At 34.7% G+C, this 21,991-nt stretch overlaps 1 protein-coding gene across 1 annotated transcript in view; it reads left to right on the top strand.

The window, feature by feature from the left end:
• Positions 1-21,991, top strand: part of LOC111048290 — a 302,562-nt gene that overhangs the window by 87,811 nt on the left and 192,760 nt on the right. The window contains exon 3 of the mRNA XM_039434005.1: positions 18,675-18,895. Coding sequence (XP_039289939.1) covers positions 18,675-18,895 — 221 coding nt within the window. The remainder of the gene's footprint in view (positions 1-18,674; positions 18,896-21,991) is intronic.

Below are 21,991 nucleotides of genomic sequence, written 5' to 3'. Positions count from 1 at the left end.
TAAAATACAACACGTGACTGCTCGTGTGATTGAGTAGGATGCAACTACCGGAAGGTTAAACACGAAGATGAACATTCTTTCTAAAAACATACAGAATTTCCATGATTTGAATCAATGTCTCATAAGTATTGGAATTTCATAGAATTTCCACGAGAATAGCATTTATTCACCTCTGGCAAAAAGTCGGGTAATTGATGAAAAAATTGATTGAATAAAATTAGATGAAATTAATTATATAGGGCAGACTAGGCTATAAAAACTGATATTTTCGAATTTCCAGAATCCTGTCTGTCTTATTCCACTAAGATAACGGTACTATAATAGATGGATAGAGTACGACATAGGCTGATTACGATCACATATCTTCAAATCAAATCAGTTTTATTTTGCAAAGCAATCATAATCAAATTACATAATCTCGCTGATTCATGAGTCAATGCGCTTGGATTCACATACGGGAGTCATAACTGGCAGGAGCATACAAGAGAAGCATTTAATTATAATGGATAATAGACTAAATTCATTCTCTGATCAACCATGTTCATTTGGTACTGAAGTGTTTAATAGTTATCTTAAAAATACATTATGAGTCATAAGTCGTCAATGCTCAGTAATCTACCAAAGTATTCTGTTTCCAAAATCCAGCCACTTCTCAAAAAAACTATGAAATGTATTTCCAGTTTGAGTCTCAAGAGGTGATCAACGTTCTCGATGAGAATTGAGTGGTGAGCAGTGAGCGCCCCTTTGAACTTGGGAGGATTTTGTCTGTTGAATGAAAACTCAAAAGATGACATTACAACTCTGTGAAAATCCTGTGGTTTTCATCCATTACCAGACTACTTTATTGAACAGCTCGATGTTGTCTGTCATGCATTTGATTTCCCCAGGGTGACCTCGACTGAAAGAAGTAAAAGAACAAGACGTAAATCGGATTTACCTCCTTCAACAATTTGGCTCCAGTTGCTCTTCCCACTTGTCATTTTCTCCTTTCTTTGTGGTTTCTATTGAACCATCTTCTCTCACTCATCATTCAATCCCATCGTTGAATTTCTTAACATTTCTTGTGTGTGTGGGATGAATTAAGATAATTAAACTAAGTATTGATAAGTATTCTCATTTGAGTTTATATATAAGAATTTTTAGTTGATTTCTGAATGTATTTCAGTCCTGTTTGCAGAAAAACATTTTCTTAAGCAAACAGTATTGTATTCAATGATCTGTAATATCATTTGTGTAATGGAACGTGTCATGTAAATGTTATCATTGTATAAAACGAGATTTGATTTGATTTCTTAACAATATACGAGTACTTGAATCTGGATAATGATAAATTTAATTGGTGAGAGAACTTGAGATCTATGTCAACTGAATTCCAATAAAAAATGACTACATAGCTCATTCATGGAAATAACCTAGTTCAAAAAAGGTGCCTTAAATTTACATCTTGATTGTTCACTATTAATCAATTTATTCTCATTAATTACCAATCGAAAATTGGAAGGGTGAACATTGGAAGCATTGATAAATCTTCGTTATAATGTTACTTCAATGAATTTTTTGGTCTCGAAAGTTGTTTTCAAGTATTGCATGCTTCTTCTATTTATCGTATAATTGATTCTGTGGTTGAATGGATGGAAGATAATATGTGCAATAAGATTCTCAAATTAATAGATTTTTCATTTCTTCATTATTCTTTCAAAATTCATTGGAGTATCGGGCAGAATAGTTTCTGAAATACTTTTCACTGTAATCAGTCTGGTGACAACTAAACACAAAATGTTGAAATTAGAGTAGTATTGAATAATTAGTGATCTCACTTATTTCTGAAGACCATGAGAATGATGAGATTTATACATTACAATAGGTGACCAATATTAACTGAAATGCTCCTCCTATCAAATTTTAAGCATGTGATACACTTTGGCTTTGGAAATCGGTCCTTGAGTCGCTTGAAGTGTCAGTGGTGATATTTGATGTTTCAGAGCTCAGTGATTTGCAGTCTGTCAATCAACCTGGAAAATGGAAAAATTACACAGTTTCAAATAGTTTAACAGATTGAATAATTAATACTTCATTCCTCTCTCTTATCACTTAAAGACACAGACCTTTTCTCGGATGAGAAAAAATGGTCCAATTGTAATATCTCCTGATAATGCTGTGTTTGGTCATTGAGAAACTAGAATTATCACTTGAAATGTATTCATTTGAGAGAAGTATTGCCCTGAGTGACATGGGAATGCTATAATGTGGTCTGATCATGTCAAAGATTGCAGGCGAAAAGACCAGCTGACTGGATGAGTGTTGAGAGTTGGGGTCTTTAGGGGTTGAGCTGTGTTTGAGCTTTTAGACACTTCACTACTGCTATGTGCCTCTTCCCAGTTCTCAGTTACCTTACTCAAATAAGATAAGACGTGCAAAGCAGAAAGCAAACATCGGCCATGTACAGTAGAGTGGCTGCAGCTCTCCCTTTTCATTTCTACATCATTCTATCCTTCGTTTTCACTTCTTTCCGTAATATTTCTCCCCTCTACGCCCACCTCAAATCCTACTTTCCTTCTCTTTCCAACATTCATTATGAACAGTGCACGGACTGCTTTCCAACTTTTCCCATAACCTTCAAATTCTTCCATTCATCAACACACTGCTTTTACATTCCATCCTCTTCTACATACCTAGCTCTTCTACTCCAAACTCTGTTCAAATTCAACTCGAGTGTAATCAATACTGGATACTGGATTTGCTTGTTTCAAGCCTTAGAGCATTTGATCTCAAATACTATTAGTACAGCTATGTCTAGTGGAAGATTACTATTTTTGAGAACAGAGTATCATTGTAGAAGTCAATTACTTTCTATAAGCAGATTAATAACCATTACTTCCAGTTCCTGATTCACAAATGCTGAATCCCATTAACTGATCAAATTGATCACTTCATGTACTTCACTCCATGTCAATAAACTAGTTGATTTGATTATGTCAAACTTATATCTCTATGGCACTGAGTGCATATCGGTATGCGACAGTGTTTTATAGCTCATGTTTTCCTCATGTATATTCTCAAGTTGGACTTAAATGATCTGTAGTTGATATATGGTAAGTGGAAAAATCAATGATATGACAACCATGTATCTAATATTGCAGGAATTTACTACAGGTACATAATAGTGCCTCTGAATAACATTAAAACTATTGACCTAGGTTTGTTCAACCAATTTGAAGAGCTATATCCGAAATAATAATACTTATAACTTGTCACTCACACTAAATGATTCAAGATAAGAATTATGGGTTGGAGCAGTTTGGAAAATAATTTTATTACGTTTATTCGAGAGGATCAAGTCTTTCGAGCATCTCAAACACGTTTTAATGAATTCATGAGTGAAATTGATAGAAATTTCAAGGAAATTAAAAAACTCTTTGAATTGAAGAGATACTTTCCCATTCAGTGAGAATACGGATATTATATCGAATATGGAAATCTATTAAGAATTTTTGAGGAGACTCAACATCGAGTTGGAAAGATTCTATCAATTGTTGGAAGACACAATTCAGATGCTCTAGTCCTCTTCGCGCGAGTAGAAAAAATTGCAAAAAGCGTATTTGAGAATTTTGGCGTCAGCAGGAGAAGGAAGCCCTAGTCTCTTCATTTTCTTTGACGCTAGCAGTTTAATAAAGGCGGGAAGACTGCCATAGAAGAAAAGAACAAAGGCAAAGAGTCGATATGCTTTGGGTATTGGCAGATGCCGATAGAGTAGAGAACAAGGAGTATCAACAGGATTCGGAAAGAGAAGAGTTTTATGAAGCGAACGCCCATAGAAACCCCTTTTTGGGCTTCACTGTTGAAAAATGACTTCTCTAATGTTCCGACATTCATTTTGGTAACGCCGAGTATTGCAAAATCTGTATTGAAAGAAACTTTGTATTGAAATATGAATCTTAGTGGAACAGTAACTGTCAACTCTGTGGTAAATGATTGCTGTACGATTTTTCTCAATATTCAATACTTTCTTTGTCCAAGCTTTCCGTTTGCAGTTCTTTGTTTATTCTTGAAGAATAAGAATTGAATTCCAGACACTTCCAACTCTATACAAAAAACATTGATATAAACCCCTGCTTTACTTTTGAAGGATACTTTCTCCAATGAAAGCTTATTTCTTGAGATTTTTAGCCAGATAACCGATTCCGCAACCTACGAGTATTTCAAATTGATTGTAATACCAAATGACCAATGACTGTAATTTTAATTTCCAATACTGCAGACTTCTTCTTCTAGTTGCTGATTCATGTAGATAGTGATCAATTCTATTTCTATATTATCATATTCATCAAGGAAATAATTATATTTTTTCAAGATTTCATTATTGAAATTTAATATTCTGGTTAATTATTATATTTCTCCATAGTAAATAAACGATTTGGCAACGTTACAGAAGGAGAAAATAATGGAGTTATCCTCGTTGTATAACGACAACCAAATTTAGCAAGTGCTGGCACATATTAGCGAACCAGCGTTGATGAGGTGCTGATTTCAATAATCTCAGTATCGCATCCATATTGGAGTTGAATATTCAGAACATTTTTCAATCCACACTATAATAATTGAATGATTGAACACTAGCCCAGCTTTGATTCTATACGTTCATCAGTGGTTTTCTTTTGAGTAATTATTTATCATCCACTCCAAATCCCTCATTAATGTATTTTAGGGATAACTAATACAAATAAGACTGGAATTATACATACAGTCTGGTATTAAGTCATTGATGTACATGTCTATAATAATTCAAGTACACTATATCCGTCCTCCAAGAGCATCAATACTATTGAGTACATCTCATCAATCAACGAACATGTCTGCCTGATAATCTATAATCTCTCCACTGTTATCACCTCCTAGTACCTGTTTCCAGTAGATAGTCATGTTCTTGCCAAATCGAACAATACCAGTTCAGAGTAGCTCACTCGCTCTCACTCATTCCTCACCCTTCTCACTCGCTCATCTTACCAAGGATCAGTAACAATGTCGAGTGAGCTGGATGTGATTTTCCCCGGAAAATCCACAATCTCCATTACGCCGACAAACGGGCCATTGCTATCAGATTGCATTACCATGCACATTACTCAAGCGGTCTCAGGCAATTGAATCACTTCTAGCCCATTGTACGATGTCGAGCCAAGTGTGTGCAGCCTGGATCAGACATCCATAACATCAAGGGTCTGCTGATTAATTGATTTCTAGCGACAAAAACATATCGTGTAGAACAAGATTTATTGTGTCAAACGAGATACTGTTAATATTTGATAAATCAAATCAAGACTTAGTGTACTCCACTGCTAACCAATCAATCATCTGATTCGATTGATTTTTCATGTTATTCAATTATTTGAGATATTCAAGTCAAATGAATCTCAATTGTCGAATTTTATAGATTATATAAACTGGAACAATTCACCCACTATCTAAGAGCTCATGAGTAGGCTACTCTTTTGTTTACAGAGAATCAATATTATTCAAGTTTCTTCTAAGGCCAGTTTCACACGGCAGAGACCTCGCTCCTGGAATATCATATTACGGAAGATCATATTTTGCAGCTCTCCTGTACTTTCACATGGGGATCTTACGAATAAGCCGACAGATCTAACAACTACGCCGCCGTTTGCTCAAACCTATGACTCATCACTTTCTCTCAAAGTCTAACTTCCTTAAAAATATAGATAGAAGATTTCTGATTTCGGATTTGGATTCAGCGACCCCAAATTCTTTACAGCGTAAGTCCCATTTTCAAAAATACCCAAAAACAAGGGAGTTATAGCTGTTTTTAATATAGCTTTCCATTATCATATGATTATATAGTACATACTAAGATAATAATACTCCTGCCTCACAAAGGGACAGGCAAAGGTTTTAAGAAGTTTTTGAACACCTGAGAAGTTTATACATAAACATTTTTAATTTTTAAAAGTTCTAGTTTTCCAAAAAAATATTGAACTATGAAAAGATGAATCCAAATATGAAATCATAAATCATCTCCACTCATCAACAGTATATGATATATACTGTATCATATATATACATATATACTGGACAATAACTCTGTATAAGAAGAAGAAACTTGAATAATATTGATTCTCTGTAAACAAAGAGTAGCCTACTCATGAGCTCTTAGATAGTGGGTGAATTGTTCCAGTTTATATAATCTATAAAATTCGACAATTGAGATTCATTTGACTTGAATATCTCAAATAATTGAATAACATGAAAAATCAATCGAATCAGATGATTGATTGGTTAGCAGTGGAGTACACTAAGTCTTGATTTGATTTATCTATCTCCAAATTTGATGAATTAAACAATCAAACTTTTCAACCTGAAAGCTTTGCAGGACCAGAGTGAGCGAGGAGTGAGGAATTAAATACTTTTATTCACTCGCTGAAAAAGTGTTCTCCTCACTCCAAGAACAACTATAGGCAGTTGAGAAACTTGAAAAAGTTTTGAATCTGAGGCAACAAAACAAATAGACGACTTCGCTGAGGTATAAGGAATGACTCGTTCGTTTTACTCCCCCTCATATGGCAACATTACATTTTATTGTTTAAAACACTCAAATTGAATCTTTTTAGTCTTACCTGTGAAATTCTCTTACTCATTTCCATTCATAAAATCCTATGTATTGATTTCCTATAGAATAGCGCAAATAAAACTTTATAGCCAAATATTTTCTGAATTATTCTGATACTATCATCAGAGGTTATAAAGAAACAATATCGAAAATCCCAGATTGGAAATTATACTTTACTCATACTTATACTCCATTTTATAATCGGATTACACAGACTCAAAAAAGCACTGTCACATAATTCAGGGATACTGTGAAATAGAGTTGAATACATATTGTTTGAGGATGAATAAAAATGGTCGAATGAATACTGTACTATGAACATCAATCTATACTATGCCATCTCTCCAAGTAATATAATTAATTATTGGAAATTTGGGCTATCTATTTATATGGAATCAACAGAAAAATAAAACTGAGATACGATGATGAATATGAATGATATTTCTCATGAGTAGTTGGGACAAGTCAAGAACCTGATATTCTGATGTGCCGAGCATTAATTTTAATTCAGGCCTTTTCCCAAGTTATAATAGTAAATTTAATACGCAATAGACTAGAGCCATTATTGTGAGTGAGTTAGCGAAATAAATTATTTTCTCTCTCTATTATGAACGGCCATGACTTCGAGTTTCCCATGATAGATATTTAAAAATTGTGGCTCCGAGTCGTCGAGGAATGTAGATTATGGAATTATCTCTAAAACTTAGCCTTCCTGTCGCAACATAGAGTGCGATAAGTTGGAAAACAGCAAGCATTGAAATTATAACAAACTACCGATTTTGCAGTTACTATTTGGTCCAAAGTCTCTAGAAGCCACGCGACGATTGGTCAAATTGATTCCCTTCGCCCAATAGGAGACCTGTTTCTAAATAGTGGGGATTCCCCAGCCGCGAGACCAGATTACGTTTCGGAGGACACTTTGCTAGGAGCACTACGAGAGTAAAGATGTAGTCATTATGTTTCGCCGTTTTTGGGCAAGTTTAGATCATTAATTAATGTAGGAGCTAGTTTTATTTTTATTAAAGTTTAAATTTTCTAGTAGTGCCATGTCCTGAAAAGTTTAATTGTGTTTCTTCATCATGTACGAATAATTGTTTCTTCAAATAACCGCTAAGGTACGTAAAATAAGGTTAAAATATAATTTAGGGAATTTAATTGATTGAAACTTCCATAAGAGTATTGTATTAACAAAGCCTGCTATTTTTCAAGTTAATAATATTGATTGAGAATAATCCTTTTGATTTTATTAGTGATGGAAGATACTTATAATTTTTTTTCTAAAGAAGTATAGAAAGTTTTCAGTTACGTTACATTTGAGTTATTGTTTCTGGAGATATATTATCGTAGAGTATTGCTGAAAGTCAGGAAGATAGCCTTTAAATTGGAATGAAATTTTTAAGATTATGTTCATATTGAGTTTTTATGACATTTTACAATTTATATTTTTCAGACTCTGTTTTCTTATGTCATTAAGGCTTTCGAATGATTTAGTAAATTTTTATGATAGAAATCTTAATAGACGAAGAAGAAAGTTTTTCTTTTCCATGAAATTAATATTAATGAATGTTCAGATTTTAATACAATTTAAATTATTTTCTATGTGTCTATTAATTTTATTTAATTGAAGGTAAAAACTATCTACAAGATGAATCTTATAGGGCAAACATTATTTTTACCTTAAAGTGAAATTTTCAATATTTTTTTTCTTTTATTGTGTTATAAAGTGTCTTGTTTTGTTTTGTGATAAATTCAAAATTCTAGTTGATACTCGTTTTTGGACTTGTATTTGTAGGTAAATCAAATCATAAACTCTGGACTGTTCATTTTAAATTAAGGTTCTGAGCAGTTTTGGGCGAATGCCCGTTGTTTACACTTGGATTGCGTCCTATAGTTCATAAATAATAAATAAAATAAATGTTGGCTAGCGCACAAGTTTCCAACAATACTAGTCGAGCTACTATATAAAAAAAATATATTCGATTTCGCAAACCAAACGAAAAATATCATATAAGTTAGCATCATTTCAATCTGAATTATTCCTTTTCTAAGAGTATTATATCAATATTTATATAAAAGTTAACATCATGATTAATGAAGTATTCATTTTCTAAAAGCATTATATTAATTTATTACGGGTGTTTTCATAAATGTTGCATTGTATATTAATGACACTCTGGCAAGTAAATTTGTTTTAAATCTGTTAAATTTTGAGAATGAAATCAGAACGTCAAGATGAAATCTAAATTAAATAACAGAATAAACTCCTGTTTTAGCTTTTGATGAATTGTAGGAAGAGTTAGAAATTAATGCTGTAATACATTTATTTACAGCGGTTGATGTGTGTCCCCAAACCAACTTCATGTACCACCCCTTTGGTTCCGCAACTTTATGTAACACCGCTTCAAGACACCCGTTCAGACGACAGGTCTAGGGACGTAAGAGGACTTCGCCGTCAAGCCAAATTCAACCGGTAAAAGTTCACCGCCAAAAACAAGGTACTGTAACCCCGACGATAAAGCAACGTACAGACCAACGAAAGTGCAGTGTAGTGAAACAAAGGTTCATTCGAGAATGTCAATCAAAAGTGGGGATTCAAAATTATTATGAAATGGGTTATATGGGTTACTATCGACGAAATTTGGGTTCAACGGGCTTTTCTTTCTTGAGTAATTTCATGTTGAAATCAATTGGTTATTTTATGACTGATATTGTTTGGTTTTCTGACGTATTGCTATCTAAACGCCCCCGAATCAGATGAAGAATGTCAACAAAGTAACATGATATTGTTGTTTCTGTTGTTCGATTTTAGTTGCCAATGTTTATAGAAGCTATTTGTATTTTTCAATTATTTCAAATTGTAGTGTTATTCTATAGTAGAAACCTATTAAATCAGGCATGGCAAGATTAATTGAAGTTTTCTTGACTCTAGCCCGTTCACCAGCATGAATTAGGTATAGACTCAGGTGTTTTCTAGATGTGTCGGCCTATTTCTAAATTCTAAATTTTATTCAAAATTATCTTCTTTATCAACTTTTAAAAAGGTCAGGCACACTGACTAAACCTGATATTGAACCAACAGTATAGCCTGATTCAATTGTCTCATGTATATCAGTTCTAGTATAGAGACACTGCATGGCTCAATGATAAATAGTGAACAGAACAGGTGCCAATACAAGTCAACAATACACGCAGGTATACTCTCACCAAGATTGGTGATTCCCTGAAGCGTCGGAAACTGGACCAAACCAAATCAGCCCTGAACAGCCGAAGATGTTTAGAGCTTAGTGGTCCGGTCTCAAAACTGTCCCAGTATGCAAATTAACGGTGAGAAAGAGAAGGGTTATAAATACAGTGTGGGAGAGAGAAGGAGAACGGGAATGTTTGGGAGAGATTGTTGGGAATAGAGGGAGCATGATGTGAGAGAGGGATAGAGTACGGGAGGAGATTGTTGGAGACAAAGATGGAATGATGTATGGGAGAGGCTCTCAGTTGTTGCAATTCCTCTACGTGATCAACACAAGAGGTGAGCTGAGTAGGCTACCTACCTGGTCATGTCCGGCTTCGAGAGAGGGTCTAAATAGAGGTTTCACTCGGAGAATCCAGGGAGCCGGGAGCCGATGATCTCCAATGACCATCATTTATTTAGAAACGCTCGGAATTGGTCTACTGCGTCCGACCTCATTCAAATTCCAAACCCCGAAACGACTCCTTGCCCCTCCTTGTGACATGTAAATGTATCACGCCACTGTTTCGCTCCATTAAGCTATCTAGTGCCCAAGTTTGGGATGGCTCTTTCTCAGGGGCCATCCAATTTTGGCTGATTATTCTGGCGATGAATCGGTTCTTTCTCGATTCAGATTTGCTCAGTAGAAGAAAGATCTACTAGTCTATTTGTATATCAGATCTTGTAGAGAGTTTAAGTGTATCGATACAGATACAACTGATGATGTATATCATTCATACCTCTTTATTAGAGTATATGGATATATCTTGCGTTGTATACTGTTCGATAAATGAGTCTATACTTCGAGGTAGATACTTCTATACTTCGTGTAAAGCTTCTTCAGACTTGGAGGAATTTGCGGCGCAGAAAAATGGAGGAAGATCAACCAATTTGTCGAATAGAGTCAGTCGAGTCTGTGATTGCAGAGAGGAAACTTCCTAAGTTTAATATGAGCGCTTGAATACTCACTGGAATTTAGAGAACACTGGCCGATACACAATGGCAACGTAGCCGCCGTTGTTTCTCTGCCGCTGTATGCCTTATCTGCTGCGCATGTCCATTCCAAGTCGGAAGTTAATTTGAACGAAGTATAGTTTGATTTCCTTTGTTTGTTTTCGACATTCTACGTTAAGAAGAGACGCAACGTAATGCAATTCAATGTTAAATTTTCATAATATTGTTTTAAAAAACAAATTCATCTCAACACAATGTCAACTTCAAATTCAACATGGGAATAATACAAAGTACATTGTATGATGTTGTTTTTTCATCTGTTCTTTCATCAAATTACAATAGTAGCATACTGTAAATGCAGATGTATGAGTGCACCATGAAATCTTGTCCCATTTGAGATGTTTGTTAATTAAATTCTCATTTGTTGCACTTATTCATGACAATTTTGTGAGAAATGACTGGAAGTTGTATCAACCACAATCTCATTCATAAAACTGGACACTGGTTTTAGTTGTTACATACATCAATATCAATCTACATTGAACGATGTCGAAAGTAAAGAGCAACAGAATGAATGAGTGTTCAGCTGACGATCTTATTGTTAGATAAACGACGACCGTTCAAGGTGAAAGTCTGCCATTGGCCAAGAGAAGCCGCTCCCACAATGAACAATTCCGTCACGCTTTATACATTGCTGATTGTGGGAGTAGCTTATCTACACCAATGAAAGACTTTCACCTTGCTGATTCTTCCATCAACCAATCACGCGATACCGGTACAATATGGTCAGCTACTCTTTAATATGTAACTTTGACAACTTGAAGGATCTTTATTCGGTATTGAAGACTACTACAATATCACTGAACAAAGATTTTCCAATGAATGGACAAATATATGGATTGAGGGCATTATACGACTTTATACTGTATCCAGTTCCCATTATATTGAATGTTTGAAGATTCCATTATGTTACTGCATCGATCGGGATAAACTTCAATTCGATGAACTGTATCTGTCAACAAAACTCCACCAGCAATATTGGACTCTACGGAATATATATTATGCTCTAGAAACAAGTAAGAATCGATGAAGCAAATGTTTCCCAAAGAGCAAACATATCCACTTGTCCTTGGAGTGGAGACTTCATTGTAGGAACAGATACGATAGGTTTCTCATTGTTGGAAAGCAATAAAGAAACTTCAGGAGACAATATACAGCTTTTCTATAGGACAGGGGGATTGTAGAAGATAATCCTTTGGGCTATTATCATGAAGAAACTGTTTAGAAAAAATATTTTCTTCCAGCTAAGTCTGGCTTTATTGGTTTTTTCCTTCATTAAAAATGTTGCGACTTTGTCTCAATAACTGTAGGTAGGACTATTAATTTATTGCAGAGTTTGAAGTGATTTTTGTCCGCTTAGTGAAGCGACTTTCCTCATATTAAGCTTCTTCATTATAGAAAGTCTTTCTCTCAATTTCTTCCTCGTTGAAAAGTGATGTTTAATAATGTAGATTGTTTATCCTTTACAGGGAAACACGATGAAATATTACTAATTGAGAATGGCATTATTTTCCTTGTTCACTCACTTCAGAGTCTATCCAGTTATGATATTTTCTATTCTTCCTTGCTTACTTCACTCCTTCACTTCTCTGTCCTTTTGCGAATGGATGCAAAGTAGGATTAGAATCGCATTTAATCCCATCTAACTCATTTATATTCTACTGGAATCAATTTTTCGTTCTTCATTACTCAACGTCACAACATTATTTGTAATAATCAGTTTGTGATTATATGAAACAAAAATCAAGCTCTTTTAGAAGCCTTTATCAAAGTTTTATTATATTTGAAAAACTATTGTACAAATCCCCACCTTTTCAAACCTACGTCTGAGTCAACAAATCTCAATTTTCAAATTGATTTTTCTACCAATTCACTTGCATTCATTGCTAGGTGGGAATGAACTTCATTTTATATTGACTTATAAATCCATATTCACTTGTTTATTGGCTTAGGCTACTTGTTTATTGAATGAATACTTATTTAATTCCAAAATACTAATTGTTTTGGTCAGCACGATAAAAAAGCTCTTTCCATTCCAGAGGATAAAGGCTTCGAAGAAAAGGATGATAACTTTATTCTTGGAATGTCAATGCTATTTATTTATTTCATTTATTCATTCATGAATATCATGGTCACCTAATCATAGAACAATCGGTAATGCAAAACAGGCTAGTAGAAAATCTATGCATTTGAAGAATTTATAGAATAAATTCAAATGAATCTTTTCACAAAGGAGAATATACATCTTTTGGGAAATATTAAATAATGATAATTCTCCCCACAAAGACACAGACTGGGGTGGAGAGAGAGTTCAGAGATTCAAATACATGTATAGAAATGAATATTATTGGATATTATGTAAATGAGATTTACATACATGTACAGAGTTCAGAAATTTACATTCATGTATACAGTGTATCGCAGACTAAGTTCGGTAACAAAACATTTACGAAACATTTATATGCATTTAAACGGCTATCACATTCGAATCGTTAGTAAACACTGCACAATCTTCGCTTACAGTCTCCTAGTTGTCAAAAGCACACTCACTAGGCCTACAGTTAGTTCAGGCTAAGTGACCATTTGCTCCTTTGAGCAATTGCCATCAGAAGAGCAAAGGAAACCAGAGAGGCCTTCAGGCCACCAAACAGACACTCAAGGCTAGCCTATTAGCCTCACCGAACTGGTGTGATTGGCCTAAGCTCAGCTTGTGTTGCAGGGGTTCGGTAGTTTGCAACGGACATGTTACCTTATCCTGTACAACGTATATCTAATCAGTGAGATTCAATTGCAAATGTCAGAATTCCTCATAAGTGATATCAATGGTTCCCATTAAACTGAAACTGACAGTTTTGAGTGAGTCTCATTACTGTCAGCATTCCTTATAGATTGCATCAATACCCACCAATCAATCAATGCTGTCATTTTCAAATGAATCTCTAGTATATAGATCGAATGTGCATGATCAAGTTCTCCCGCCATATAGACTATGATAACCAATTGTAATGAACCAATCGTCGTGCTTGTGATTAATTCATGACAAATGTCAGCTGCAATGATATTGATTGCAGTGATATCAAGTGACAAAACCAAACTATGTAATCGTATTAATGCCAGAAAATCCAGTTCTAGTTAGTTGTCTAGTTGTTTTAATTTACTAGTTATAACACAGTTCTGATCAATAGGACCTTACCAATTATTTTATGTCTTTTAGTCTGTGAAAAAGTGATTGATATGAAGGATGAAAATGGGGAGTTGAAAATTCTTCTCAAATGTAAATAGAAAAAAGAATGAGACTGATATTTTTGAATCTTAGGAAGGTTTGAGGGTACCTTGATTTTTACTTTCCTTGCCCTATTACCTTACCTATGGCTTTCCGAAAAAAATTATGGTACCCCAATTTCTATATTTCTATACGTTTCAAGGTCCCCTGAGTCCAAAAAAGTGGTTTTTGGGTGTGTCTGTATGTGTGTAAAAGTCTGTATGTGTGTGTGTGTGTGTGTGGTGTGTGTGTGTGTGTGTGTGTGTGTGTGTGTGTGTGTATGAGTTTATGTGCGTCTGTGTACACGATATCTCATCTCCCAATTAACGGAATGACTTGAAATTTGGAACTTAAGGTCCTTACACTATAAGGATCCGACACGAACAATTTCGATCAAATGCAATCCAAGATGGCGGCTAAAAAGGCAAAAATGTTGTCAAAAACAGGGTTTTTCGCGATTTTCTCGAAAACGGCTCCAACGATTTTGATCAAATTCATACCTAGAAAAGTCATTGATAAGCTTTATCAACTGCTACAAGTCCTATATCTGTAAAAATTTCAGGAGCACTGCATCATCTATGCAAAGTTTGATTCTAGATTCTCAATTATCAGGCTTCAGATACAATTCAAACAAAAAATTTCAATTGGAAAAGATTGAGCATGAAAATCTCTACAATTAATGTTTTGTAACATTTTCACCTAAAATTGAAAATAAGCTCGAAATTACAGAAAATAAGATTATTCAATTGCAAACTGTTGGCAACTGTTGATTCTATTAAATCATTCACTATGAAGAAATAGCAGACTTCGTGTGTCTCCAGCGTTATTGTCCTGTCACCAGCTGGCTCAGATCTTAGAAAAGTGGACTTGAGATGCGCGGGAACACTAGCGTCAATTGATCAATTTTCATAACCGCAAGGAAAGTTGTGTGAGTGCACCACACCAGATTTTTATTACTTGTAACTGTGCAAATATATTCAATTTTGAGGTTTATGTGGAGGTTTATGTACAATTTCTACATTTGAAACATGTTGAGAGGAGTTGGATTACTCGGAAAATTATAAAGGGAAACAAAATAAACGAATGGATTTCTCCGTAAACCAACCCTTGGGTCAAAAGAGTGAGGCCGCTATTTTCGACGAATTGCACAGTTCTCTCACCAAAACGATCTGGGCTTCTTTCTCTCTCGTTCTCTCAACCTCTCTCACTCATCCTCTCTTTATCTCTCACTCTTCTGTCGTTATTTCTCCCCTACTGAATTGCCATCTCTCTTCCCACATTCCTCCCTCTACCATCACCGCCAGTCCTGCGACGTAATTTAATTTTCGTTAAAAGGTTCTTTCAAATTAAATAATGCACCTTAAAATTAAAGACCCCAACACACCTTCTCGTTTTCGGCGGGCAATCACTTTTATTGCTACTTCTTTCTCTTTCTACTCTCCTTCCTCTCCTTATTTTTCTTAGCCTCCGCAACCTTCATCAAGACTTTTCTCGTGAACTCTACCATTCCTTCCTTAGTTGCCCGAGCCATAATCCCGAAAACACCTATTTCCTTCACGCCTGAAACAAGCATCTCTTTCTTCTCTCCTATCTTTAGTGCTTTTTTCCTCTTCTCTCTTTCTCTTGCCCGCCGCAATCCAGCTATTCGGCATCCATGAATCTAGAAAGTAAAGAATTCACGACTATTCAACAATTCAAAACATTTATATAAATCATTTTCAGCTGTCCAAGGACACCATTTTTGAAAATTATTATCAAATACTATCAAAGAGACTGATTGGATAGACATTCAAGAACGGTTTTTGAAGTATTACTCAGTTGATTCAAATATTTCCATACTATTTATCAGAAATAATGTTATTTTATTACTCTTATTTCTCACTTTTTCTCTCTTCCTCTTCCGAAAGACAATGATGTGTGATGTATATTAGCTACTGATTTCAAATATATGTTGTCACAGTAAGTGAATAAATTTATTGGAAAAATATGACTGCTAGTCGTTCTTTTTAATAGCAGAAACGTGATAAAATATATGCAATCACTGGATATGTGATCAAAGGTGAGTTCAACTAGGTTTTTGTTCCGTTTTATAATAGTACTTGATCCTTGCTTTGGAACTTGTGCTATAAGACGTGAAATTAGTATATTGAAATTGAAGGTGCACTAACGTTGGGCTTTCTAATGTATGCTTTTTAAAACTCATTTTTTTCTCTTGTAATAAATTATATCATCAACAGATAAGGACTTTTACTGAAAATTTCTATAAAATGAAAATCAACTATCAATCCACCTACAGATTTGAAAACCTCTAGAATTGCTTAATTCATAATTCATCAGCAATGTTTCGATTGGACTAGAATGTTCTCAATACTTTAAACTCAACAAACAAAACTACAGTATCAGCAAACCGTCATAGCTTTAACTGGAATTGAAGACTCATCCACTTCATGGTTGATGGACCATAAATGTGCAGAAAAGTGCCACTTAGTGTTGGAGGAAGGCGTTGAAACAGAGTTGTCCAATTGAGAATTTAAGAAAGAGATTCTGACGTGTCAAGGGAGACCACGTCTGACACTTAATTTCTTCCTACTTTTCTACTACTCTTTTCGCACACTTCCGTACTTTGGAAGTGAGTTAATTGGAAACTGATCCTGATGTCTCCAAAAGTCTATCGTCTTGTTTTCGTCGCAGAGTTTTATTCCTTCTTCCTCCTTCACTCATGAACTCTTCTTTCTCTCTTATTTATTCAAATCCTTCATAAGTGATAGTCACACTATGAGTATTTTTATTTGATCCAACTGTATTGACTATCATTACCATAATTATAGTTGAACTAGTATAAATTATTCAATAATAAGTTCCTCATTGAGTGAAACAATTGTCGATATAGTTCGCTATTTCACTGCAGTTCATTATTCTACATAAACTTGAACTGATGATAATGTAGAGCACATACTAGGTTAGGAAAGACAATCTGAAAAACAAAAAAGCTGGAAAGTAGTATTATTGCGCAAAAATAATCTTCATGAGTCGTTTCAAATCCGATAGATATTTCTTGGCTCCCTGTATGGATTTGAGATTGTGTTCCTAAATTTTTGAAATAATTTTAAACATTATAGAAAGGTTTTTGAAGTATTGCACAGTTGATTCTAATATTTTCATACCATTTATTAGTAAAAGTGTTTGAATAAACTGTATACAAGATAATAGTAATTATTCAATAATGGAAAAATCATATAATAGAATCAAACTTATAAACACTTTCTGAAAGCAATCTGATTCGGAAGATATTTGCCAAAAAATATAATCCCGAACTAGATTGGAGTAGCCATAATCACAAGCGATGAAGATAACTGCATTCACTCGAAGAGTTTTTGAGGAAGGGTTTCTTGTGAGGGGTATTTCTGGTGGTGAAGGGTTCTTGAGGGAACAATCCTGAGAGGGAGGAGAAAATTTGGACCGATTTCAATTCATACCAACGCACATGTCGAGTACAAATTCCCAACGTTAGGGTTCGTTTTCCCGAAAATGCTACCCTGTGATTGGCTGTTCACTGCTCCTAACAAAGATATTCGGGTGACGAGACACGTTCTCTTGTGAAAGTTGATGGGGACTCGACTGATCGTTCAGATTTCGTATTATGATATTCTTTATGGACCGTTATCCCTTAGATATCCCTAGAGCATGCAACAGTGCATGAGCACCTCCAATTTCCTGTACTTGAGAAATTAAGTGCTAGTGCAGGCAACCTCAAGTTTCTTTTCTTTAAATAAAAGTTCCCATTAATAATCCTCCTCTTAATATTCCACATCGTCTATAGGTTTTTAAAGCTATGAGATGAGCATTATGCAGTGAGTTTATATGAGGTATTATTTGCTTTCATATTTCGACTCCAACACAATATTCCAACACTTCTTCTCATACTTCTATATCGCATTTACCAGTTTTTGAGTTCAATGAATTTAAAATAGTGTTGAACTGGAAGTGAAACAAGAATATACTGAAACACTATGATTATTATGTACTGATCTGTTGTCATTCACCTGTTTCTCGTGTGACTACAAAATATATTTATGACTGAAAATTTTGTGAATTTAAGAACTACAAGACTTAACCTTTTTCGGACTATGTGTTATGTAAATTTGGGAGAGAATAGCACAAGATTACCTATATTTTCTCTCTCTATCATTTTGATAATGTACTTATTGTATAAAACTTACTAAAATAAAAATAAATATATGTTCAAAACTAATCGATTCTATATTCATAATATCTATTAATCTGAATTCCGCTTAACTTTTTTCCATCCTCTCTTTATTCCTATCTTCCTCTCCCATTCATCCCTTTTTGCTCCTCTTCACCATTTACATTCCTTACTTTTATACCCTCTACCAGCCTCCTTTCTCCTCCATTTTCCTCCTTTCTTTCTTTTCTATTCAGGACACTCTACCATGAAGACTGTTTTTGTATTATTATTGTGGATTTGTACCTTGTTATATTTTGTGTTGAAGTGAATAAAATTTTTGATTTATTAAATTAAAATGTTGTGTTCACAGTGGAGGTGAAACGTGACCACTGCAACAAAACGGTGGACATCTATGAAGACGTGTCAAGCCCGGAGGTGACCCCGGAGAACGTGGGTCGACCCATGACCTGCTGGTACCGGTTCCGCTCGTTCCGGGGCACACCACGTGATTGGATATTGCGCATACGCTTCAAAAAGTTCAAAGTCGGCACACTGGTCAACGCCACGTACTGTCACAATGGATATATGCAGGTAAGACCCAGTTGAAATTGAAACTTTTTCAAAATAATAATACTGTTCAGTTACGAGAGAAATATTGAAGTTTTCTCTCATGTCGTTATAATGTCTTTGTGAAATTCCAACGGCGTAATGGCAGCCGACATTTATTCGCGACTGAATTATCAAACGGATCAGTTAGATATTCAAAGCATAATGATATAGAGAAAAGATATTCGAAGCATAACCTTGGGGCAACCTAATTATTTTTCTAATATAAATTTCATTGATATATTTCGATGGTCCAAGGAAAAGATGGGCAGATATATGGGAAGCAGAGATGCCTAAACCCCGAAAGATAGATGAATAAGAAGAAGAAGTAGAAGAAGAAGAAGAAGAAGAAGAAGAAGAAGAAGAAGAAGAAGAGAAGAAGAAGAAGAAGAAGAAGAAGAAGAAGAAGAAAAAGAAAATGAAGAAGAAGAAGAAGAAGATAAATTTCATTCTGTGTATTACTGTGTGTCATTATCGAGAAATGGAAAATATTATGGAAAATAAAATATTATTATTATCATTATTATTAATGGAATAAAAGAAAAATATTCATATTGGTTCTCTTGAAACTATGATAAAATGGTATGTTCTTGAATAAAACGCTTTGAACTCGTCACAACCAAACGATTATTGAACTAGACAAGACATCCTAGTGGAGTTGAGAAAGCTGTAAACCGTTAGTAAAGTTATGAGGACTAGGCTCTTATGAGATTATCATAAATCAGGAATAATTCTATATATTACTATATTTATTGAGGGTCTTGAAATTGTCACAGCTTCAAATTTATTAAAATAACAAAATTTCAGCTTTGCTTGTTACATTGGTAATTTACGAGTAAAATTGAAATAGGGTAGCAGAATTTATAGTGTTGAGTGAGCGTTATGATTAGTACATGGATGGCCTATCAAGGTTAACGTCTGCCATTGACCTGGATTAGCCTCTTCCACAAAGAAAGGTTCATACAAACGTCAGAGCAATGGCGGTTCAAACACCAAATTGTGGGAGTGGCTTGTCTCGACCAATGGCAAACGTTCCCCTTTTTAGGTCATTCATCTCCAATATCAATCGTGAACCTTTATCAATACTACATATACTTACACTCACGCATACTTATTCACATTCTGCTGCTATCTGTTATAATTTCAGTTCCACTGAAATTAATGGTGGAATACAACAGAAACTGGTATCTCGATGTTTTAATAAACGCATGATTGTGCAAATTGAAAGTCTTTTTATTCAAAACGTATCATTACTACTACCATCACTTCTATTACGAATCAAGATCTAGATTGGTTTGGAGCTTATTAGATTATAATTGTGAGATCTTCTTTACAACCTACGAGTAAAAGGTATTGTAGTATCAATAAGTGAATAAGAGTATAAGAGGTGAATAGGAGTATCAGAAGGAAAATTAGAGTATCAAAAATAAATATATGCAGAAATTGATCATTGTGACTCTGTTGAAAAATTTCACTTTCTTGATGCAAGGATTCAATTCACTTTCTCGATGGAAGGATTCATCAAGCGACCACATGATACGTATATCTATTCATTATTGTTTTGAAGAAAATGTACCCGCTTGAGTATAAAAGCTTGATCAATAAGACTTGCAATTGTGATGAACACGATTCCATAATTCACAAAACAAACAAAATAACTGGCACATAAATGGATTAATTTCATAGTGCTCAATTGAACAATTTCTATAAAATGTTACAGTTCAATTCATTGTTGTTCTTGGGAAGGTAGATAGATATTTTAACGTTGCTTTTGAGGCCAAGTTTTTATATCCATCACAAGCATCCATTACAAGAGTAAAAACAACATTGTGTGCGCATTATCCAGGCTCATTCACCTACATTCATGGAGCGGCAGTACCCATTCATTTTAAGCATGCCGGATCTCCATAGGATGAAAAGATGAGTTAACAAAAGCCGTTGCGTTCCACTTTTTCCATCTCTCTCATATTCATATCTCTCTGGAGCAATCGACCATCTTTCTCGCTTTCTCTCTTATGAAGCGAAACAGTCACTTCATGTGAAAAGGGTGACTCCATTGAACTGCATAGCTCAAAGCTCCCGCGTGCTTTTTCTGCGTGTTATGCCTCATTTATTATTCTTTCACGATTGAGAAAAAATGACTTTATTGTTTCCACATTGATGGAACGGTGTTCGCGTGAGAATCACTGACTCGCCCACACTGTTACTTTGAAGGATGGCGATTCTGTGTTGTGTTGTTCAAGTACTGTATGAAAATAATTCATTAATGCTCGTGATAAAGGAGTGCATGATGGTTATTTTTTGCCATTCACTTGGGAATTCAAATCAAAGACGGAAAATGCATAAATTTAACGTTTGCAGTTCTAAGCTACTACACAGTCATTGCATAGAATTGAAGCCAGTTCACAGAATGAAACAGTTCATAGAATTGTAGAGTTACTGCTTTAATCAGAGAATATGAAATGTATAGCATCAAATATGAAGAGTATATCTCATCCTAAACTCCCTGGTTTGAAGGTGTTCTGCTTTCATAATTTATAACATTCATAGCAATATGAGTAGTAGTTGATGGTTGTTCTTAAACTTGACAGGCTGCATCACCCTCAATGAATTGCACATAATATTATTCCAAATAAGTTTGAAGAAAATACTTAAAGGAGGTATCTGTCTTTTTATTTCTCATTTTATTCATCCATCTTCCTTGTGAGCCATATCTTGTACGAAAATGATTACGAATAAACGTTGTATTTACTCCCATTGCAAATACATTTATCGATATATTCACAAACCACGATTCAAGGCACATTTGATGTATGTCCAGCTTTTCAAGCTGTTTATTTGTGACGGACTTGTTGCTTGGTATTATCACATCACATTAATGTCTATCAACCTCGCTCAACATAACAAGTGTCATCCTAGTCCTTCATAATTGATAGAGAGGGTCAGGTCAGGTATTTTGTCACATTCGAAATTGAACAGATTCCGGCACTGTCATAGGACAGTACAACACATAAACTTGCAATGTCAGAATGATTGTCCAAATGCTATTTGACATTTGAATGGTTGAACATATTATTAAGA

This window comes from Nilaparvata lugens, chromosome 8, assembly GCF_014356525.2.
Source record: "Nilaparvata lugens isolate BPH chromosome 8, ASM1435652v1, whole genome shotgun sequence".
NCBI classification, from domain to species: Eukaryota; Metazoa; Arthropoda; class Insecta; order Hemiptera; family Delphacidae; genus Nilaparvata; species Nilaparvata lugens.
This window is presented reverse-complemented; position numbering and strand designations above follow the sequence as displayed.